The sequence below is a fragment of the Oryctolagus cuniculus genome, chromosome X (assembly GCF_964237555.1).
Source record: "Oryctolagus cuniculus chromosome X, mOryCun1.1, whole genome shotgun sequence".
NCBI classification, from domain to species: domain Eukaryota; kingdom Metazoa; phylum Chordata; class Mammalia; order Lagomorpha; family Leporidae; genus Oryctolagus; species Oryctolagus cuniculus.
This window is the reverse complement of record NC_091453.1, coordinates 5632746-5652911: the sequence shown is the minus strand read 5'-3', so window position 1 is coordinate 5652911 and position 20166 is coordinate 5632746. Positions and strand designations below refer to the sequence as shown.

Below are 20166 nucleotides of genomic sequence, written 5' to 3'. Positions count from 1 at the left end.
TGGCTATCTGTGAGTTTTAATATCATCTGCATGTATACTGTCCACGCCTTGAGCACTTAAGTAGATTTTGATTCTGTCGTCAACACTGAATTGCCCTGGCACAAACGGAAGCTCCCACTTAACATTGAAAATTTTTCTTTTGCTTTAACAAAGAGCCAATCTTATCCCTCCTGTGACTGTGCGGCATGGTTCTCTCCAGTTTTTTAGGACATGATCTCTTGTGTTCACAAAGCCAACAAATGAACCAAATGATCAGATCTTGGCAGAAGTTAAAGTGCACAGTAAATGATGGAATTTGGCTCAAATGCTACCAATACACCCAAGTGTTCGTGTGTGTGTGTGTGTGTGTGTGTGTGTGTGTGTGTGTGTGACCCAGACATAAAACAGACTCCGTATTATATGGTAAGTGAAATGAGAGATGTACAGACTGAAAGAGTAAACCGTGGAAGGACTTGATGGAAGAATATTAGATGAATCATGTATTTTGTATTCAGAGAAAGTTTGCTAATTAGTCTGAGGAGCTCAAGTGGAAGATGTGGGTAGTTGGAGATACAGAAAGCAATTAGAAGTGAACCTTCAGATTTCTTCCGGACTTTGGGGATTTACATGAACAAGAAGCAGTATATTCTGGGTGCTTTGGCATGGGTACGATATTGGGTGTTGATGGAGAGTAATTAAAAGTTGAGATTTAGGGGAGATCAAATGAGGTAGGTGGAATCTGAGGATAGAAAACTACTGAAATAATCCCTGTGAAGGTAATGAGGCTCCAGAGTGAGGTCAAAGAGAAAGAGATGAGTCTGAAAGCAGGGCCTTGATGATGGCTTAGATGGGAAGATACAGAGGGTGACCAGCGGTGAGTTCCAAGTGGTGAGATGGAGAGGAAGGGAGGGTGGTGATGAGCACCCAGCTGTTTCACTGACTACTCATTCTTGTGATGTGTTAATGGGTGTCACAAGAAGTAGAAATTCTCTGGTCACCTAAGCTTGGAATACATTGAGATTAAGTTCTGGAAAAAGTGAAACTAATTACAGGACTTCTCAGAGCCACAGTGCATTGATTAGACCAAGTAGTCATCGTTTCTCAAATTTACCAAATTATGGAATTAGATGTTTTGGTGATTGGTTGGTTAGTAGGTAAAACATTGTAGAAGTGCGTACTTTGGAAATTGATTTCATGACAGAGAGAGAGAGAGTGTGTGTGTGTATATATATATATATATATATACACACACACACACATCTAGGTGATAATGACCTATCTAAGTGAGGATCTTTTGATCATAATACACAGGAACTTGAGAGACTGTGAGGGAGTAAGCTGATAAGAATATTTGGAGGTCATAGACAAAGAGGTTTCTGGCAGAAACCTGCTAGGATTAGATTCTTCTTTCTGATGAATACGGGCCCGGGGGCTGTGTGTGAGAACAAGAGGAGAAGAGACGAGGACCGCAGTAGCTTGGAAGACATCCTGGACAGTGCCCTGTTACCAGTGAGCAGGCTGGAAAGAGCTGATATGTGAGAGTGACTGAGAGGCTAGGGCTGCAGGAGACATGGAGGACATCTCCTCTCCTTTGACCGTGAGGTAGATGCTAATACTGGGACTAAGGGCGAATGGATGGAGTCCCCAGACTCCCTGCTCCATTCAACAGCCGCTTGCCGACCTCTTTGTGCAGGTAAGAGAATAATGAACATCTGGGTTTTGTTCTCAAGGAGGGCTCTATTTCTGAAGAGAAGCAGTGAGAATGGTAGCTAAACCGCCAAGTGTGATAGACGTGACAGACGCTTCAAAGCAGCTGTGAATCTGGCAAGGTCTTGAACTGTGAAAAGGAAAGGGGGTTAATACAGTGTAAATTCTCTCGGACTTTTCAGCACAACGAAGGAAATGTGAGTATCATGTGACTAACTCTTAAGACTTATACCAAATTTCATAATTAGAAAATTAATCTTTTAAGGATTCTTGTATTTATTTGAAAGAGTTGCAGAGCAAGAGGGAGAGACAGAGATGTTTTCACTGATTCACTCCCTAGTTGGCCACAACAGCCAGGGCTGGGCCAAGCTGAAGAAAGACATGAGCCAGGAACTTCTTCCAAGTCTCCTACACGGATAGCAGGGTCCCAAGCACTTAGCAAGAAGCTGGCTCAGAAGTGGAACAGCGAAGACATGAACTGGCGCACCCATATGGGATGCCAGTGTTGCAGGCAGTGGCTTTAGCTGCTATGCCATTACACTAGCCCCTAGAAAATTACTTTTTGAATGTTATTTTTCCTTGTAGCCAAGATTAAAAATGGGCTGTGAATTTGATTTGCATTTCTCTAGTGACTAGTGATGAACATTTTTCCAAATAATTTTTAGCCATATGTATGTCTTCCTTTGAGAAGTATTTATTCTGGCCTTCTGCCCATTTTTAATCAAGGTTTTTTGGTTTTGTTTTTTTCCTTTTGAGTTTTCTGAGCTCTTTATATTTTCAAGATATGTAAGCTCCTTCTCAGGTGTGTAGTTTGCAAACAATTTCTCACATTCTGTAGGTTGTCTCTTCATTCTTTATTCCCTTTGCCGTGCAGAACCTTCTGAGTTTGATATAATCCCGTTTTTCTATTTTTGCTTTTGTTTCTGTGCCTTTGAGGTCTTATCCAAAAAAAGTCTTGCCTGGTCGAATGTCATTAAAGGTTTCTCTTAGATTTTCTGCTGGTAGGTTCATGGTTTTGAGATCTTAAATTCGCATGTTTATTTGGAAATGCAAATGGAAATGATATTGAGATGTCACCTCACCCTAGTTAGAGTAACTATTATTAAAAAGAACAAAAAAAAAAAACAATAAATATTGGCAAGGATGTGGAGAAAGGGGAATTTTTGTATACCATTTGTACATATGTAAATTAGTGCAGCCATTATGGGAAATAACCTAATTCCTGAAAAAATTAAAACTAAAATTATCATACGATCCAGAAATCCCACTACTGGTGTATATCCAAAAGAAAGACACTCAGTATGTCTAAGAAATACCTGCATGTCTGTTTAGTTACAGAACTGTTCACAATAGCTAAGATGTAGAATCAACCTTAGAGTCCATTGATGGATGCATAGATAAAGAAAATGTAGTATATATACCCAGTGAAATACTATGCAGCCATGAAAAAATGAAATCGTGTCATTTACAACAACATGCTAAACCAGAGAACATTATAAAGTAGGCCAGACACAGAAAGAGAAATACTGCATGTTCTCAGTCATATGTGAAATTCCTATGAGATTGACTTTTTTAGATAAGATAGTAGAACAATGGGTACCAGAGGCTGGGGAGGGAATACAGGGAGAGGAGCAAGGAGAGTTTGGTCAATGGGTATGAAGTTACACTTGGAGAGGAAGACCAAATTCTGATCTGTTCTGCAGTAGAGTGACTATACAAAATAATGTGTATTGCAAAGTAGCTAGAAGAGGATCTGTAATGTTATCACAAAGAAATGACATCTGTGTGAGGTGATGAATATGCTGGTTATCCCAACTTGAACACTGTGCAGTGTATTACATGTATTGAAACATCACGTTGGCTGGCGCCGCGGCTCACTAGGCTAATCCTCTGCCTACGGTGCTGGCACACCAGGTTCTAGTCCCTGTCGGGGCGCCGGATTCTGTCCCGGTTGCCCTCTTGCAGGCCAGCTCTCTGCTGTGGCCCGGGAGTGCGGTGGAGGATGGCCTAAGTGCTTGGGCTCTGCACCCGCATTGAAGACCAGGAGAAGCACCTGGCTCCTGCCATCGGATCAGCGTGGTGCGCAGACCTCAGCACACTGGCCACAGCAGCCATTGGAGGGTGAACCAACGGCAAAGGAAGACCTTTCTCTCTGTCTCTCTCTCTCTCACTGTCCACTCTGCCTGTCAAAAAAAAAAAAAAAAGATCATGCTGTACACCATAAATATATGCAATTTATTTATTTTTTTGACAGGCAGAGTGGACAGTGAGTGAGAGAGACAGAGAGAAAGGTCTTCCTTTGCTGTTGGTTCACCCTCCTCCAATGGCCACCATGGCCGGCACACCGCGCTGATCCGAAGGCAGGAGCCAGGTGCTTTTCCTGGTCTCCCATGGGGTGCAGGGCCCAAGCACCTGGGCCATCCTCCACTGCACTCCCAGGCCACAGCAGAGAGCTGGCCCGGAAGAGGGGCAACCGGGACAGAATCCGGCGCCCCGACCGGGACTAGAACCTGGCGTGCCAGCACCGCAAGGCGGAGGATTAGCCTAGTGAGCCGCGGCGCCAGCCTATAAATATATACATTATTATGTATAAATTAAGAATGAAAACTTAAAAAAATTTTAAAGTTGGGCTATGAGGCATGTCCCTTTGGAGAAGTGGGAACTGCCATGGTGACCTGGGAGGTGTTGTGAAAGTCGACTCTGCTCCTGGAATGGAGCTACACATCAAGTAGTTTATTTTATTGTGCCATATGTTTTGTTTTTAGAATTTAGGGTTGTCTTACTCTGGCACACCTTGTGTTGTTCTCAGAGAGTTTGAGCTGGGCCCACCAAATGCAGGCAAATTGATAGTTGCTAATGTAAATGTCCCCGTGAATAGAAAAGCCTTCCAGTGCTTGCATACAAGGCGCTTCATTGTAAGGACACGTCTTTGTCCTCGTTCTGTGCTGACTCTGCTATGAGCTGGCCCGCAGGCCTTTTGCTCTGCTCCTGCCACTCCCTGCTGAGAACCAAGAAGACTTTTTACATTGCGATCAGTCATAGGGATTCATGAAGGGGGCATGCAGCAATAAATGACTTTAAAGGTTTGTTTATTTGAAATGCAGAGCAATGAGAGAGAGGGAGGGAGCAAGGGAGGGAGAGGCAGGCTGACAGAGAGCTCTTCCATTTCCCAAAAGGCTGTAACTGGTTGGCCCAGACTAAAGCTGGGAGCCAGAACTCCATCCTGGTCTCCAACATGGATGGCAAGGGCCCATGTCCTTAGGCCATCTTCCATTGCCTTCTAAGGTGAATTAGCAGGAAGCTAGACTGGGAGCAGAGCAGCCAGTTGTCTGACTGGCACTTTGATATGTGATGCCCATGTCGCAAGCAGCAACTTAACCCTTTATGCCACAACTCTGGCTCCCAAATATAAAATGTTTCTACTGAGTCTTACAAGCCATTTTTTGGGGGGAGGTGTGGGGGGTGTTTCTACCTTAGGGTAGGAAATGAAAATGGCAGTTTCAGATCTGGCCATATGTAGGTCATGCTGCATCCCTCCTCTCATCTCTGTATCTTGTAGGTGCGTCTCTGTGTCCTATGAGCAGAGGTGGGACACCCATCAACACAACGCTCTTGGGAACCATTGCCACAAATTGCTGTTTCAGTGTTCACAGTGATGTTCAGCTTCCTCCTGTCTTTTTATCTGGTTTCCTACGTCATGTTGAATGGGCACTTAAGAAATCTGTGGTGAACTGACAGGGAAGGAGGACTGTCAGATATGAGGATTGTAAAAGGCATACCATCAAAAAGCCAGCCTTGTTCTTGGCTTTTGCCAGCTGTTTGAAGTCATCTCTTGTGTTTGGCATCGTATGAGCACTTGAGTAATAGCTTATGTGTAGCTTTTCAGCCCATCATTCTGTCATAGAAGAGCTGCTAGAAAGCCTGGTCCACAGACAGGGGGCTTTGCCTGCTGATAGAGTGCAGGGTTCTCTCTCCCTTCTCCTGCTACCCACTGGCCCTGGTTGCCATTGTGATGCGAGAGTTCTGTGTGGTATTCTGGGAGAGGAGACTTTCAGAGATGGGCCTTAAGCTTCCTTCTCCTTAACGTTGTCCCATAATTAGGAACTGCTTTTTTTTTTTCTTTTTCCACTCTAAAGAGTTTGCATCTCCAGTAGAATAAGGTCGGAGGAATGCTTTTATGCAATTAATTTGTGCAGGATCCTGGTCTCACATTCTGTAGTCACAAAGAGAAACAGATATATTAGGAAACAGTCATTCAGAAACTGGATTCCCCTGGCCTTGAATCCAGTGAGTGCAGGCATTAGTTCCTTCATTTGGGCACAAAAAAGGGAAAAAGTTACTTGCTCCTGATCTCACTAAAATCGTATGGTGTTTATCTGTCCTGGGCTGTATTGCTGGATATTGTAGAACTAGCAGTATCAGCAGTACTCTCACTGTACAAACCCCTTCCTCCGAAAGTTTATTTAGTACTTTCGACAGGAAGGTAAAGGGAGAGTGACTTGTCATTACATGTTCAAAGAAATGGGATTTTTGGATCAGTTATTTTGAAAAGGTAGTTTTTTTTTTATTTTATTTTTTGACAGGCAGAGTGGACAGTGAGAGAGAGAAACAGAGAGAAAGGTCTTCCTTTGCCGTTGGTTCACCCTCCAATGGCCGGTGCGGCCAGCGCGCTGCGGCCGGGGCACCGTGCTGATTCGATGGCAGGAGCCAGGTACTTCTTCTGGTCTCCCATGGGGTGCAGGGCCCAAGCACTTGGGCCATCCTCCACTGCACTCCCTGGCCACAGCAGAGAGCTGGCCTGGAAGAGGGGCAACCAGGACAGAATCCGGCGCCCTGACTGGAACTAGAACCCGGTGTGCCGGCGCCGCAGGGTGGAGGATTAGGCTAGTGAGCCGCGGCGCCAGCCTGAAAAGCTAGATTTTAAGTTAGAGGGCGGGATGTAAGAAAGACAGAAGTCGGCCCCAGCCCGGTGATTAGGGCGTGCTGGGGAAGAGCCCCAGCAGTAGTCCTGCGGCATAGCTTTCCGCTCCAGACGCCCCGCCGTGTGCACATCCACTCTCAGACCGTTTCTGAGTTCCGGTCAAGCAGACAAGACTAGCATACACGTAGACTGTGACACGTCCAGCTACCGCAAGGAGGGAGGAGGAAACACGGAGCCGAGCCAGGGAGCAGAACCTGAGACTGCCTTCTCTAGGCATGTGGTGCAAGGGGCTTGCTTGCAGGTCTCTCGGGGCAGATGGGCCGGCTCCTGAGCAGTGTCCACTCAGCCCGAATGCCGGGCTCGTGCTTGTCCTGGATAAGCCACCTTCCTCACGGCACCTAGGAGGGCGAGAAAGTCAGTGTTGTGCTGAGGAAACCACACGTAGAGAGCCTGTATGCTCTTCCGTAGCCACTACAAGCCTCGCACCCTCCTTCCTCCCTTCCCTCTCCCCCCTTCTTCAGTCTGTCCACCCCCGCCCTCCTGCAAGTCTCCTTTGCTAAAGGGGCTCACCAACTGTACTCTCCTGTTTTATTCTCAGTGATTTTGTCCCATTGTCTGCTCTACTAAACTTAAGATCCTCTCTTAAATGGCTTGATTAGTAGCAATGTCAAGTTCTTATGCCAGTGAGAGTAGAGACAATAGGAGGCATTTGGTGGAAAAGGAGAGAGAAGAGAGGAAGAAGAGTGGACATAGTATTTTATAATTTGTGTAGATGTGAGAATACACCCCTGAGTTTTGAACCTAGGAAAAGCCATTTGACTAATACTAATGGAATCTCTCCTACATCTAAGTTGGTGGTTTCTAAACTTGAGCATGCATCAGAATTCCATGGAGGGTGTGTCCCCACCGAGACTGCTGGGCACCATCCCCAGAGTTTCTGATTGAGACAGTCTGGGGTGGGGCCTGGGAATCTGTTTTACTAACAGGTTCTCAGGTGCCCCTGGTCTAGGCCCACACTTCTCTGGGCCTAGGTCCTATATATAGAGAGAGGACAGTTCCCATCCTTAGAACACCTGCGAGACCACTCTGAAAGGGGAAGGACCTGCCCTGCTCTAGAGTTTGAATGATGGCCTGCGAAGGAGAGGGGAGGTTTTAAAGTCCAGTAATCCCAGCAAAAGATCAGCTTCAGCATCACTCCTGTCGCTGGGACCTTCAAAGACGCCAGTGTGCTGTGTTTTCAGAAGTAGTGAGGAGAAAAAAGCAGAGTAAGCTTTGTGTTTTCATGTCTTTGTATACTGAAATAAGTGTACTGAACTGCTTGTCTTTCTTGATGTCTGTTTGCTTGGGTGTTCTGGTAGCCCAGGACCTCAGAGGGGAAGAGCAGTACTTCCCCAAAGAAGGGGAAGTTGTAAGAAGACACGGCCTGCAAAGGTCTCTGTAAAGGTCTCTGTAAACCACTCTAGGGCTCGTGGTTTTTTGGTTTTTTGTTGTTGTTGTTGTTTTTTCCTCCTCCAGGAAAGCAAGCCAAGTCAGGACTGGGAATAGTATTTCCTATTGCATTTCCTGATTTGCTCCTTCCACTGTCAGGGATAGCCCAGCTCCTGGTTGGTTGTTTTCTTCTTGCTACTGTGTTCTCACTGGTGATACCTTACTCTGGTCCCCAAAAGGGAAAGAGAAAGAGCTTGTCGGGGGTGCTGCTGGAAGTGTGAGCAGACACATGCGCGGAGCGATGTTTCGAGAGCTTCCATTTTTACTGTCGAGGCCTCGTTTTTCAAGATTCTCCTAAGATGAGTTGTTCATCGTTTGACCTTATGGCAGAACGACAGCGAGCTTTTTCCCTCTGATGTTTCCCTGGGATCATAAAATATTATTAGTTTGAGTACTTGTAGCAGCAGCTGAGGGGTGGCATATTAATTGGGGTTTCATTTTTTATCCAATATAGAAAGCCCTACAGCACTAAATAAAAATGTCACTGTGTAAAATGTAAAGGCTTTCTGTCACAAATGTTTTTAAAGATTCATGACAGGCTGAAGATTTGATTTATCTGATCCTCTTTCTGTGATTTATTCCTATTTAATGTTAGTTTCAACGTTTGAACCATGAAGAATTTTCTCAAATTAAAAACTGTGGACAATCCATTTTATTTAAACAAAACTAACACTTTGACTTTTTTTTTTAATCTGAGAGGCAGAGAGAGACACACACACACAAACTAACCAAGGAAGAGTTCTCCCATCTGCTGGTTCATTCCTCAGATGTCCGTAAACGCTGGTTCTGGACCAGGGCCAGGCCAAAGCTGGGAGCAGGCAATTCAATGCACGTCTCCCACATGGCTGTCAGGGGCCCAGCCATTTGGGTCATCACTGCTGCCTGCGCCGTAAGCTGGAGTTGGGAGTGCAGCTGAGACTCAAACCCAGGCATTCTGATGTGGGACATGGACAGCTTAACTGCTAGGCCAAGCACCACCCCCTGCCATGCTGGTGTTGGAATCACGCAGTTTGTTCCTCTTCGTGTGCTCAAGAGGCAGAGATGCTTGCTTTCCCAGTGGCTAAAAACCCTTGCTTGTCGAGGAAGTTAATTTACCTGGCTACTTGGTTGTGATGGATCTTGGCTTGGTGTCATTAGACATTTTCCTCCAGCGTCTATCACAGTCCCACGTGTGTGGTGACAGAAGAGAACAGTGGGGGCAGATGGAACCTTTGGAACCATTGGGCTGGCTCATGTGTTTGTTTATTTTGCTTTAGAGCTGCTGAGTTGCCTTTGTTTTCAGGAGTACCTTGAGGCAGAGACAATATCCAGTCTTCTTTGTGGACAGTCCATAAATGATGGAAGATAAAATTCACTTCAAGTTAAAAAATTCACTTCAAGTTAAAAAATTCATAATCTATTTTCAACTAGTTAATAGGCACGTCGCGTCTTGAGCATTGGACTTTTTCAAAGCCCTGGAGGATTGTTTAAGAGACTTGTGGAAAGAGAACTGTGTTCATTTCACAGGGGCAGGCAGACCTGTCCTTGGGGATATGAGGGCATTTGCTCACACCCCGTGAGGTGGAATCTTAGATTTGGTGGTTCAGGGAGGAGGGGATCACAGGCCCAGTTACCATGGACACCTTGGCTTCTATCTGCCTGTCCACCTGCCCATCCTTCTGACACTCCAACCTTTCGTCCCTTCCTGCCCTTGACCCTTCCCTCTCACTTCCATCTTCCACTCTGCAGTTACTTTTAAGTGGCTCCGTTGAGCCAGGTGTTGTACCTCCATAGACTTCATCAGCTTCTCATAAATTGAAGGAAATAAAATGGTTTTCTCATCTAAGAATAGCCTTTGAATGAGCATCAAGGAGGAATGAGAATGAAAGGTACTGAGTGCCTATAAGGAAAAAGCTCTTGTTATTGAGTGTCCCCTCGTTTGTCATTAAAGGCCACATCCATTAAAGGGCAGCATCCAATACCCAGAGCAGTAGGTGGCTTTTAGAACCAATTTTGAGCATTTTCATTGTTACGATCTTGATTTTAGTCCTTTGCTTCATGGAGAGAATCATCCTGATAAGTAAAATTATCTTTTCTCCTCACCAGACTATCGGGAAGAAGTTACCTCCAACTGCAGCAACTCCAGACTCCTCGAAAACTGAAATGGACAGCAGGACAAAGAGTGAGTTTCCTGATTGATCCATTTTACAGAGGAAAACAGTTAAGGGTTTTCCAGTCACTGAAATGCTTTTCTATAATCTTGACAGCTTTTTCAAACATATCATAAAAATGCACACAAATATTTCATTATATCCTTACCATTAGGATGGGCCAACTTAGATATAGAATTCTCAATTTTTTTATGTAGAATGGTTCTTTCCAATTATTTCTTCCTATTTGCGTGTATACACACACACATACATATACATATATACACATATATGTGTGTTTATATATATGTATATATACACATATTTGTATATATATATGTGTGTATAGATAGATAGATAGAAGGGATAAAAAGTTGGAGTGTCAGAAGGATAGAAAGATGGGCAGGTGGATAGGCAGATAGAAGCCAACGTGTCCTAGTAACTGAGCCTATATATATATTTACACACACACACACACACACACACACACACATTGTATATATACATATATATATGTATATGTGTGTATATATGTATACACACACATACCATATATCCTGCCCATTTGATACAGAGCTAGGCCTTATCCATATTTAGAGAGTAACTTGGGGTAGTTTGGGTAGCAGAAAGATTCTAGAGAATCTAAGTTCTTTAGGGATCCATGGACCTTCAAGTCAGAGATACCTAAGCACTCAGCCAGCACTAGCCACCCTTGACTTCTCACTGGCCTCCTCAACACATCTGTGCTTGAACCTCTATAATGTGTGCATGCAGGAGACTCAAGTCCTTTAGGAAGGATTGAGTGGATGGAGATGGCTATCAGGGTTTCAGAACAGTGCTTGCCAACAGAAATGTCATTTGAGCAACTTGAGTAGTGTTCCGTTTTCTAGAAACCACATTTAAAAAAGAAAGAGTTGAACTTCATTTTAATGTATTTTAGCTCATTATATCCAGATATTATGATTCAACATGTAATCTATATAAGATTATTAAATGAGATACTTGCTTGTGTCCTCATGAAAAGTCTTCACACTCCTGTGTATATTTATACATATGTCATACGCAATGCAGAGTAGCCACATTTCCAGTGCTCCATAGCCACGTGTGCCTGGTGGTGACTTCATTGGACAACATGGTTTTTGCATAATTCTGGGGGCTAAGATGGGCTTCCTGGGGCCAAGAAAGGGCACAGCTCTAAGCAAAGTCTGGCTCTAACCCATACCTCGTTCAGTCCTATAAGCATCATGGTGAGGGGATGGGTTCCTGACGAAAAGTGATTTGACCAGGGTTGGGCGGAGCATTTAGTTGCAAGTCATGAGGACCAGTTCTGTTATTAGTTAGCCCTGTGACCTTGGGCAGACATTTTGGTTTCTCTGGTCTCCCTCATTGTCTGCAAGTCAAGAGATTGTACTAGAGAAAGCCCTGGGGTTCCTCTCAGCAGCTTCGTTGTCGGATTCAGTTCTAAGAGCTTTAGGACTCCTTGTATAGGAACTTTGCAAACTACAGGGAAGCAGGCTAGGGAGACAAAAGGAAGGGTGCGGACAACTCTGTGGGAACATGAGAAGCTGGCGTTGGTGTAGATGTGAATTTGCCTGTAACTAGGTGGCCAGGCGAGAAGGGGAATTACTGTCAGGGAAGCCTTGAGGGCTGTTTACCAACAGGCATTTTTCATAGACTCCAGGGCACCGATTTCTATTGTTCACTCTCACCTCACACATTTTCTGGCTGCCATCATCAGGAGCAGAGTCGGGGGTAATTGTTCACCCCCGATTTCCATGTAGTGACATCTCCATCCACCACAGCCCTGCTCCTGGACTGGGATGCACTCCCTGTGTTCGGGTGGAGGGCACAGAGAGCTGGCCAGAAGACAAAGCCATGAGGCAAATGGCCCAACAGTAGAGGGCGGCTCCTTCTGCATGAGCATCCCCTTGGCTATAACACCCGGCCACATCAGGAGTAAGTCAGGATGATTGGAAGGCGTGGGGGGTGGGGGGTGGGCATTGGTTTTCCTGAGTGAAAGTGAAGCTCAGCTGATCAGGATTTATTAAAACAACCACATTCTCCAGCCCCTCCAAAAAGACCGCTTTCATGTACTGAATTTCATTGGAAACTCACGCGGGGGAACAGATTGCCATAATTTTCATAACAAGGGGAAAACTGTCTAAATATTCCTAATGAAGTGCCCTGAGGTGCTCCAGCTTACCACATCTGGAGTTTCCCTCTTTCTTACTACAATTGATGCAGATTTGTAGCTTGCTTGGGATAGAAAAATAGCCAGAAGAAAGCGCCGTTTAACATCTTTCTGAGGAGATGGCTTAGTCTTATAGATTCAGAAAGTCTGCTGAACAGGCAGATTTGGGAAAGAAAACACCTTGATAGAGTTTGCACAGGGGCAGATGAGGCTTCCGAGTACATTCTGACCGCAGCCCAAAGGCTGTGTTTTCCTCACTGAGCTGCACCTGCTTTCACAATAAGGCCCTCGTGCCACCTTCTCCATCACACTGTGCTCTGTGACGGTCGCACATGGAGCCTCGTTGCTGTCATTGGGTTGTTGGATCCTCTGGGGCTAGGCTCTGTCTTCTATTTGAAATCCCCACCACACAGCCTAGAAAAGTGCCCTAGACTCATGATAAATGATAGTGCAGCAAGCAGAAAGCTGGAAATGACTTTTGATGTACTGGGCTTTAGCTTGGTCCATCTTTTTTTTTCTTTTTTTTTTTTTTTTTGGACACGCAGAGGTAGAGAGAGAGAGAGAAAGGTCTTCCTTCCATTGGTTCAGCCCCCCAAATGGCTGCTACAGCTGGTGCACTGCGCCGATCCAAAGCCAGGAGCCAGGTGCTTCCTCCTGGTCTCCCATGCAGGTGCAGGGCCCAAGCACTTGGGCCATCCTCCAGTGCACTCCCGGGCCATAGCAGAGAGCTGGACTGGAAGAGGAGCAACCGGGACAGAATCCAGTGCCCTGACCGGGACTAGAACCTGGGGTGCCGGCGCCACAGGCGGAGGATTAGTCTAGTGAGCCACGGTGCCAGCCTTGGTCCGTCTTTTAAAAGCTCACAGCCTTGGATCCCTCGCTCCTAAGCAGTCAGCCAGCAGGAAGAAGAGGATGCATTCGTTCACCTAATACCCCATTTCGGGGTCTTCAGGTTTCTGAGAGGCCAGCAGTGTTTGTCAATGTTTCGTGCAGTTGAACACTTTATTCTCTGGAGTCACTACTGTAGGCCAGGCAGCCTAAGACCACCAGGGACAAATTTGTAGGCTGACAAAGTCAAGTTAATTGGCTTCTTGCAGTAAGGGAGACAGCACACCAAGTGAGCTGTGGATGTTACAGGAAACAGAAGAAAAACAAGATAGTTAACAGATTTTGATGAGGGGTAGAATTTAGCAAAATGTAAATGATGTGGTGTTTTGATAGGCCCAAAGCAGGGCTCTGTGGCAAGGGCTCGGTGTTCGATCTGGGCTGCAAGATAACAGTTCCTATTTCTTTGGTGGCTACCAAGTTAAGAAAGATGTACGATGCTGCAGTCTGGAAACCCCTTGTGTGAGGTTTGGGCTGGGAATCAAGGCTACTGCCATGGTTCACAGTGATGGAGTTTCTTTGAGCGAGGCTGGAACAGTTCATTTTTACTGACATAATTTTCTAAGAGCAGAGTTTCAGATTGCCTGTGGTTTTAGAAGACAGATTTTCTCAGGGGATGAAAAGGCAATCTGGGACCAGTGTTGTGGTGCAGGGGATGAAGTCACTGTTTGTGACACCAGCGGCCCATATCTGAGTGCTGATTCAAGTCCCAGCTGCTCTACTTTGGATCCAGCTCCCTGCCAACGTACCTGGGAAGGCAGTAGAGGACGGCCCAGTATTTGGGCCCTTGCCACCAATGTGAGAGACCAGGATGGAGTTCCTGGATTCAGCTTTGCTCAGACCTACTGTTGAAGTCATCTAGGGGGTGAACCAGCAGATGGAAGATCGATCTCTCTCTCTCTCTCTCTCTCTCTCTGCTCCTCTCTGTGTGTTGTTCTGCCTTTCAAATTAAATGAGTAAATCTTTTTTTTATAAAGAAAAAGCAATAATCAAAGAGGTTGCCATGGCACTTCATAGCTGCAGTGTGTGCTCGGGAGAACTTTTATATCTCTCTGTCCCTGTCTTTTTTAAGAATTTTATTTATTTTATTTGAAAGGCAGAATTAGGGAGGGGAGGGGAGGGAAGGGGAAGAGGGAGGGGGGGGGAGAGAGAGAGAGATATCTTCTATCTGCTGTTTCACTCCTCATATGCCCACAACAACTGGAGCTGGGCCAGGCCATTCATGAGGGGTGAGGTTCTCATGACCCAAATGCCTCTCATTAGGCACCACCTCCCACACTGTTTTATTGAGGATTAAGTTTCAACACCCAACCTTGGGGGAACACATTCAAACCATGGAGGCCCAGTTTCAGACAGCTGGTGTAGCCTGTGGTAAGCTGCACAAGGGCATGGCTGCATCCCACCTGCCTGGTGCTCAGTGGATATGCAATGACTACTTACTGAATAAATGATGAGCTTAGTATGTATTTCACCATCCCCACTTGCCCTAGCTCCTCACATCTCAGCCAGAACTGGAGGTCTCATCTAACGCTAGCCTGTGGCATACCCGTCCTGGCATCACTGCCATGTGGCTCTGCTCTTCCTAGCACTAAACCTTTCACAATCCCATCACTAGACTGGTGTGTTCACAGTGTTTCCAGAAACAACTACAGTGGGTACACCTGGGAACTTGTTAGAAATGCAAATCCCCAGGCCAACCCCTCCCCTACAAAACCCTGGAGCTGGGCCCACCCGTGTGTTTTTGCATACCCTCCACCTGGGGCTGATAACCCACTCAACCATGAGACCCACTGACCTAGACTGAGGCTTTGTAGTGTCCTTGATGGTGTGAATCAGTAGGTAGGACTCTGGGTCCCACCTCAGACTGGAAGTTCAAATCCACAGGGAAGGGGTCTCTGAAGATACACAAGGAACAGGTGCCCCACATAATTCCTGTCATCAGGAGTGATTTGGGACTACACCCCAGTCCTACACCTCAGAGCAGTGTCCTTGAACAATGTACGAAGTTGTCATCCTCTAAGGACAGTTTTCATACTGTTTGTTGAACTCCTTACTTAACATACAGTTAACCATATGTGTATAAAGTCAGTTGAAAATAGATCTTAGTAAAAAAATAAGAATGGGAATAGGAGAGGGAGGAAGAGGGGTGGGAGAGTGGGTGGGAGGGCTGGTATGGTGGGAAGAATCACCATGTTCCTAAAGTTGTACTTACGAAATGTATGAAGTTTGTATTCCTTAAATAAAAGGTTTGAGGGAAAAAAAAAAGACAGGATCTCGAGTCTCCTGTTGGGGAAGTTATTCCCCCATTTCTTTTTTTTTTTTTTTTTTTTTAAGATTTATTTATTTACTTGAAAGAGTGACACAGAGAGAGGAGGAGAGGGGGAGAGAGAGAGAGAGAGGTCTTCCATCCGCTGGTTCACTTCCCAACTGACCTCAACGGCCGGGGCTGTGCCCATCTGAAGTCAGGAGCCAGGAGCTTCTTCAGGGTCTCCCACACAGGTGCAGGGGTCCAAGGATTTGGGCCATCTTCCACTGCTTTCCCAGGCCATAGCAGAGAGCTGGATTGGAAGTGGAGCAGCCAAGACTGGAATCGGTGCCCATATGGGATGCGGGCGCTGCAGGCTATGGCTTTACCCACTAGGCCACAGCGCCGGCCCCTCCCCCATTTCTAATACTCTTGTGCTTTAAACTGAATGCATCGGCCTCCTCCTGTTCTTGCTGTTGCTGGTAAAAAACTGCATATGCATGATTTATTTCCTCTAGTTGATTCTAAGCTCCTTTAGAATCAAATACTGGTCTTGGGGCTGGCGCTGTGGCACAGCGGGTTAAAGCCTTGGCCTGAAGCGCTGGTATTCCATATGGGCACCAGTTCTAGTCCCGGCTTCTGTACTTCTGATCCAGCTCTCTGCTATGGCCTGGGAAAGCAGTAGAAGATGGCTCAAGTCCTTGGGTCCCTGCATCCACATGGGAGACCCAGAAGAAGCTCCTGGCTCCTGGCTTTGGATCAGCGCAGCTCCAGCCATTGCAGCCAACTGGGGAATGAACCAGTGGATGGAAGAAGACCTCTCTGTCTCTACCTCTCTCTGTAACTCTGTCTTTCAAATAAATAAAATAAATCTTTTTTAAAAAATACTGGTCGTATTTACCTTATTCGTCTACCTAGAGTGTGATAGAAGTCCACACCCTCATATGCAATTCCACAATCCAAAACACTCTGAAAACTAAAAGGTTTTTATTACTCCCTGAGTGCTAAAACTCCCTCTGAACTAACATGTGCCTGTTTGTAGTCCTTATCCTTCTTGGGGTGACTAGTCATCCATTTGCTGCAGAGTTTTAGTGGTTGAGTGCAGCCCCAGACCTCAGCTGGGGATGTTGCATATTGTATGGTATGTGTAGTATATTTTCTTTCTCAAACCTGAAAAAATCCCCCAGAGGTCCTGAGTAAGGGATTATAAACCACTAGAGTCTCGGATGTCACTTTTTACTGGAATCAAAGAATTTCTGTTTGGGATGTTGGTGAAAGTAAGTATATCTGAGCTTGAAACTTCTGTTATAGTGTCTCAAAGGAAAAGAAAATTCTAGGGGCCAGCATTGTGGCACAGTGGGCTAAACCGCCTCCTGCGATACTGGGATCCCATACAGGTGCAGGTTTGTGCCCTCACACATGGGAGACCCAGAGGAATAATTTTTTTAATTATTTATTTATTTGAAAGGCAGAGTCAAAGAGAGAGAGAAGGAGAAATAGACAAAGAGAGATCTTCCATCATCATTGCCCAAATGGCTACAACGGCTGGGGCAGGGCTGGGCTGATCTAAAGCCAGGAGCCTCTTCTGGGTCTCCCACACAGGTACAAGGGCCCAAACACTTGGGCCATCTTCTACTGCTTTCCCAGACACCTTACTAGGGAGCTGGATCAGAAGTTGAGCAACCGGGACTCGAACCGGCATCCATGTGGAAGGCTAGCAGTGCAGAAGGCAGCTGGACCCGTGTGCCATGGTGCCGGCCCTAAGTAAATAAGTAATTTTTTAGAAAAGAGAGCATTCTCGGTCTAGGTGTGATTTGACACTTTTCAGGACTGCTGACAACTCGGGAAGGCTTCCTGCCACACTGTTGAGCTCCTGTGTTGAATGTTTTTTCCTTGCATGTATGTACTCAGCTTGCCGATAGGTTTATTCTTTTTGTTCTGCTATTATTTTTTAAGCTGAAGATTTTTTTTTTGCTTGTTTAAATTGTTTTGTTTTTTGTTGAATAGATTATAAAACCAGCTGAAGGGAGTCATGTGATGTAGGCATGTGAGTTCAATTCTTTAACAGTCTGCTTTTAATATCATGTGAATTTCTCAACGTTTAGAGATGAAAATAATGGTTTTTAGGAGTTTGAATCATAACTGAGCTACTTGGTGATTTTAGGAGAGTATGTTTCTTAAAATGCAAAAAGCAATAAGTAATTAGCACAGGGGCTTCTGATTGTGGAACTAGGGAATGGCTTCAGTCTCCTAGAACCTGCTGATGTTGTGCATATTTTCTCTGCACTGTTGAATGTGTGTGTGTGTGTGTGTGTGTGTGTTTTGTTTTCTAGAAAGAGTTACTGGTCTTTCTCAGATTCTTAAAAGACAAGATTAAAAAAACTCTCAAGATTTAGGATTTTAGTTTTATGCTAATTCATTTGTATTTTTTGATCTTTTTAAAGAAAAAATAGAATCACAATTAACTTAGTCACTGAATAAATTGTGCCTTTATTTATGTTTGTGCATATATTCATTCCTTTTTTATCTCAGACTAATTAAATCTGATGACTAGATGAAAAACGCCTTCCCTCAAACATTAATTTCATTCCCCTCCTCTCCATGTCTGTCAGCTACGCATTTAAAAATTATAATCTTCCCACACCCAAAAAAGGTTTTGGAATTACACCCTTTTAAGACATATAAAATGGTTCCTCTTCTGTGAAGTCTCTCCTGAATGTAATCTTGCCTTTCTTTCCAACAACCCAACATTTGGTTGCAGTCAGCTCTGCTTATGAGTGTGCATGTCTTTTTCTTGCCGTTCTTCTTGCCTTTACTTTATCCAGGCATTAGCTTGTCCCTGCAAGGTAGGGAGGGGTGGTTGGCCTTCTTGGCATATCACAAGCACAAGAGCTGACAATATCTTTTTCATGATAGTGGTTCAAAAAATATTTTTAAAAAGATTTACTTACTTTTTAAAAGAATTACAGAGGGAGAAACAGAGAGTTCGAGATCTTCCATCCACTGGTTCATTCCCCAGATGGCCACAATGGCCAGGGCTGAGTCAGGCTGAAGCCAGGAGTTTCATCTGGGTCTCCCATGTGGGTAGCAGTGGCACAAACACCTGGACCGTCTTCTGTTGTTTTCCCAGGCACATTAGCAGAGAGCTGGATTGGAAGTGGAGCAGCTGGGACACAAACTGTTTCCCGTATGGGATGCTGATGTCACAATGGGCAGCTTTACCCGCCGAGCCACAAGCCTGGTGCCCAGTTAATGCAGCTTTTACACCTGAGGGCACTGAGGTTGTCCAGAGCCGCAATGTGATTGCCCAGGTCCTGGGCTTGGAAAAGCCCAGCTGGGGCCAAAGACAGTGTCTAGTGTCCTGACTTGCATCTCAGAATCCCCTCCTCCTCCTGTGGTCCCAGACATGTGCCTGCACTTTCCAGGAGTCTGTGTGCCAGGTCGTGGAGCTGCAGAGAGGGCGAGATGCACTGTCGCAGCGCCCAGTGCTCAGAGACAGTAGATCCCGGCGCTGGCTCCTCCTCCTTTTACCTGAAAGTGCTGCTTTCCATGTAGTGCTGTGTCTGATACCTCACATGCACACAGTGTAGCTGCATGGTAGAATCTTTTTTTTTTTTTAAGATTTATTTATTTACTTGAAAGGCAGAGTTACAGAGAGGCAGAGGCAGAGAGAGGAAGAAGTCTTCCATCTGTTGCTTCACTCCCTAAATGGCCACAACGGCTGGAGCTGGGCCAAACTGAAGTCAGGAGCCAGGAGCTTCTTCTGGGTCTCCCACAAGGATGCAGGGGCCCAAGGACTTGGGCCATCTTCTACTGCTTTCTCAGGCCATAGCAGAGAGCTGGATCAGAAGTGGGGAAGCCAGGACCTTAATCAGTGCCCATATGTGATGCTGGCACTGCAGGCAGTGGCTTGACCAACTAAGCCACAGCACCAGCCCCGCATGGTAGAATTTAAAACCAGATTATGACAGTAGTCACACAGCTGTATAAATTTATTAAAACTCATCAGTCATGCATTTTATGGTATATAAATTATACTCATTAACACTGCTTTAAGAAGGCAAGAGACACCTGCGCTCCTTAGCTTACAGGAAACTATAAGCATAAAGCAACATAAGCCCATGGAATATTTGGAAGGCATACCGGACTTTCTTGGTGGTGTTTTCTCACTGTGTTGGTTGCAAGTTACATTGCATCCCATAGTCATTTACTGACCCTCTTACTGTGAGCCAGGCCCTGAAGGAGCGAGGGAAGAATTTGGGGGAAAGGGAATGACAAGTGACATAGGAAGAGCCTTTTCTAAGGTGGAGGGCATGTTGCAGCAAGTTTCCCCTCAGAGGGAACTGGACATTACCTTTCTCTTCTCCCGGATCCCTACCTGTCGGGATGCCTTCTGCTTTGAGTAACGGATGCCTGCTTGACCGCCAAGTGGTGGTCCACAGTTTATTAAGTCGTATGGTAAGAGAGTCAGAGAGAAGCCCCCAGAAGCTGGGTCGTTTGACACACATCTCAGCAGTGTCTCGGCTCAGGGTCAAATTCTCTGTGATTTTCTTCCAACAAAGATGAAACAATGGTAAGAGCAGAAAAGCCAGGTCAGGTGTTTTTGTCAAGTCTGTCTGTC

At 45.5% G+C, this 20166-nt stretch overlaps 1 protein-coding gene across 14 annotated transcripts in view; it reads left to right on the top strand.

Annotated features, from left to right (window-relative positions):
• The window catches only part of SH3KBP1 (SH3 domain containing kinase binding protein 1), a 382152-nt gene that overhangs the window by 255996 nt on the left and 105990 nt on the right, over positions 1-20166 (top strand). For all 14 annotated transcript variants that reach the window (XM_070067164.1, XM_070067168.1, XM_070067166.1 and 11 more), the window contains one exon: positions 10181-10256. In XM_070067164.1, coding sequence (XP_069923265.1) covers positions 10181-10256 — 76 coding nt within the window. The remainder of the gene's footprint in view (positions 1-10180; positions 10257-20166) is intronic.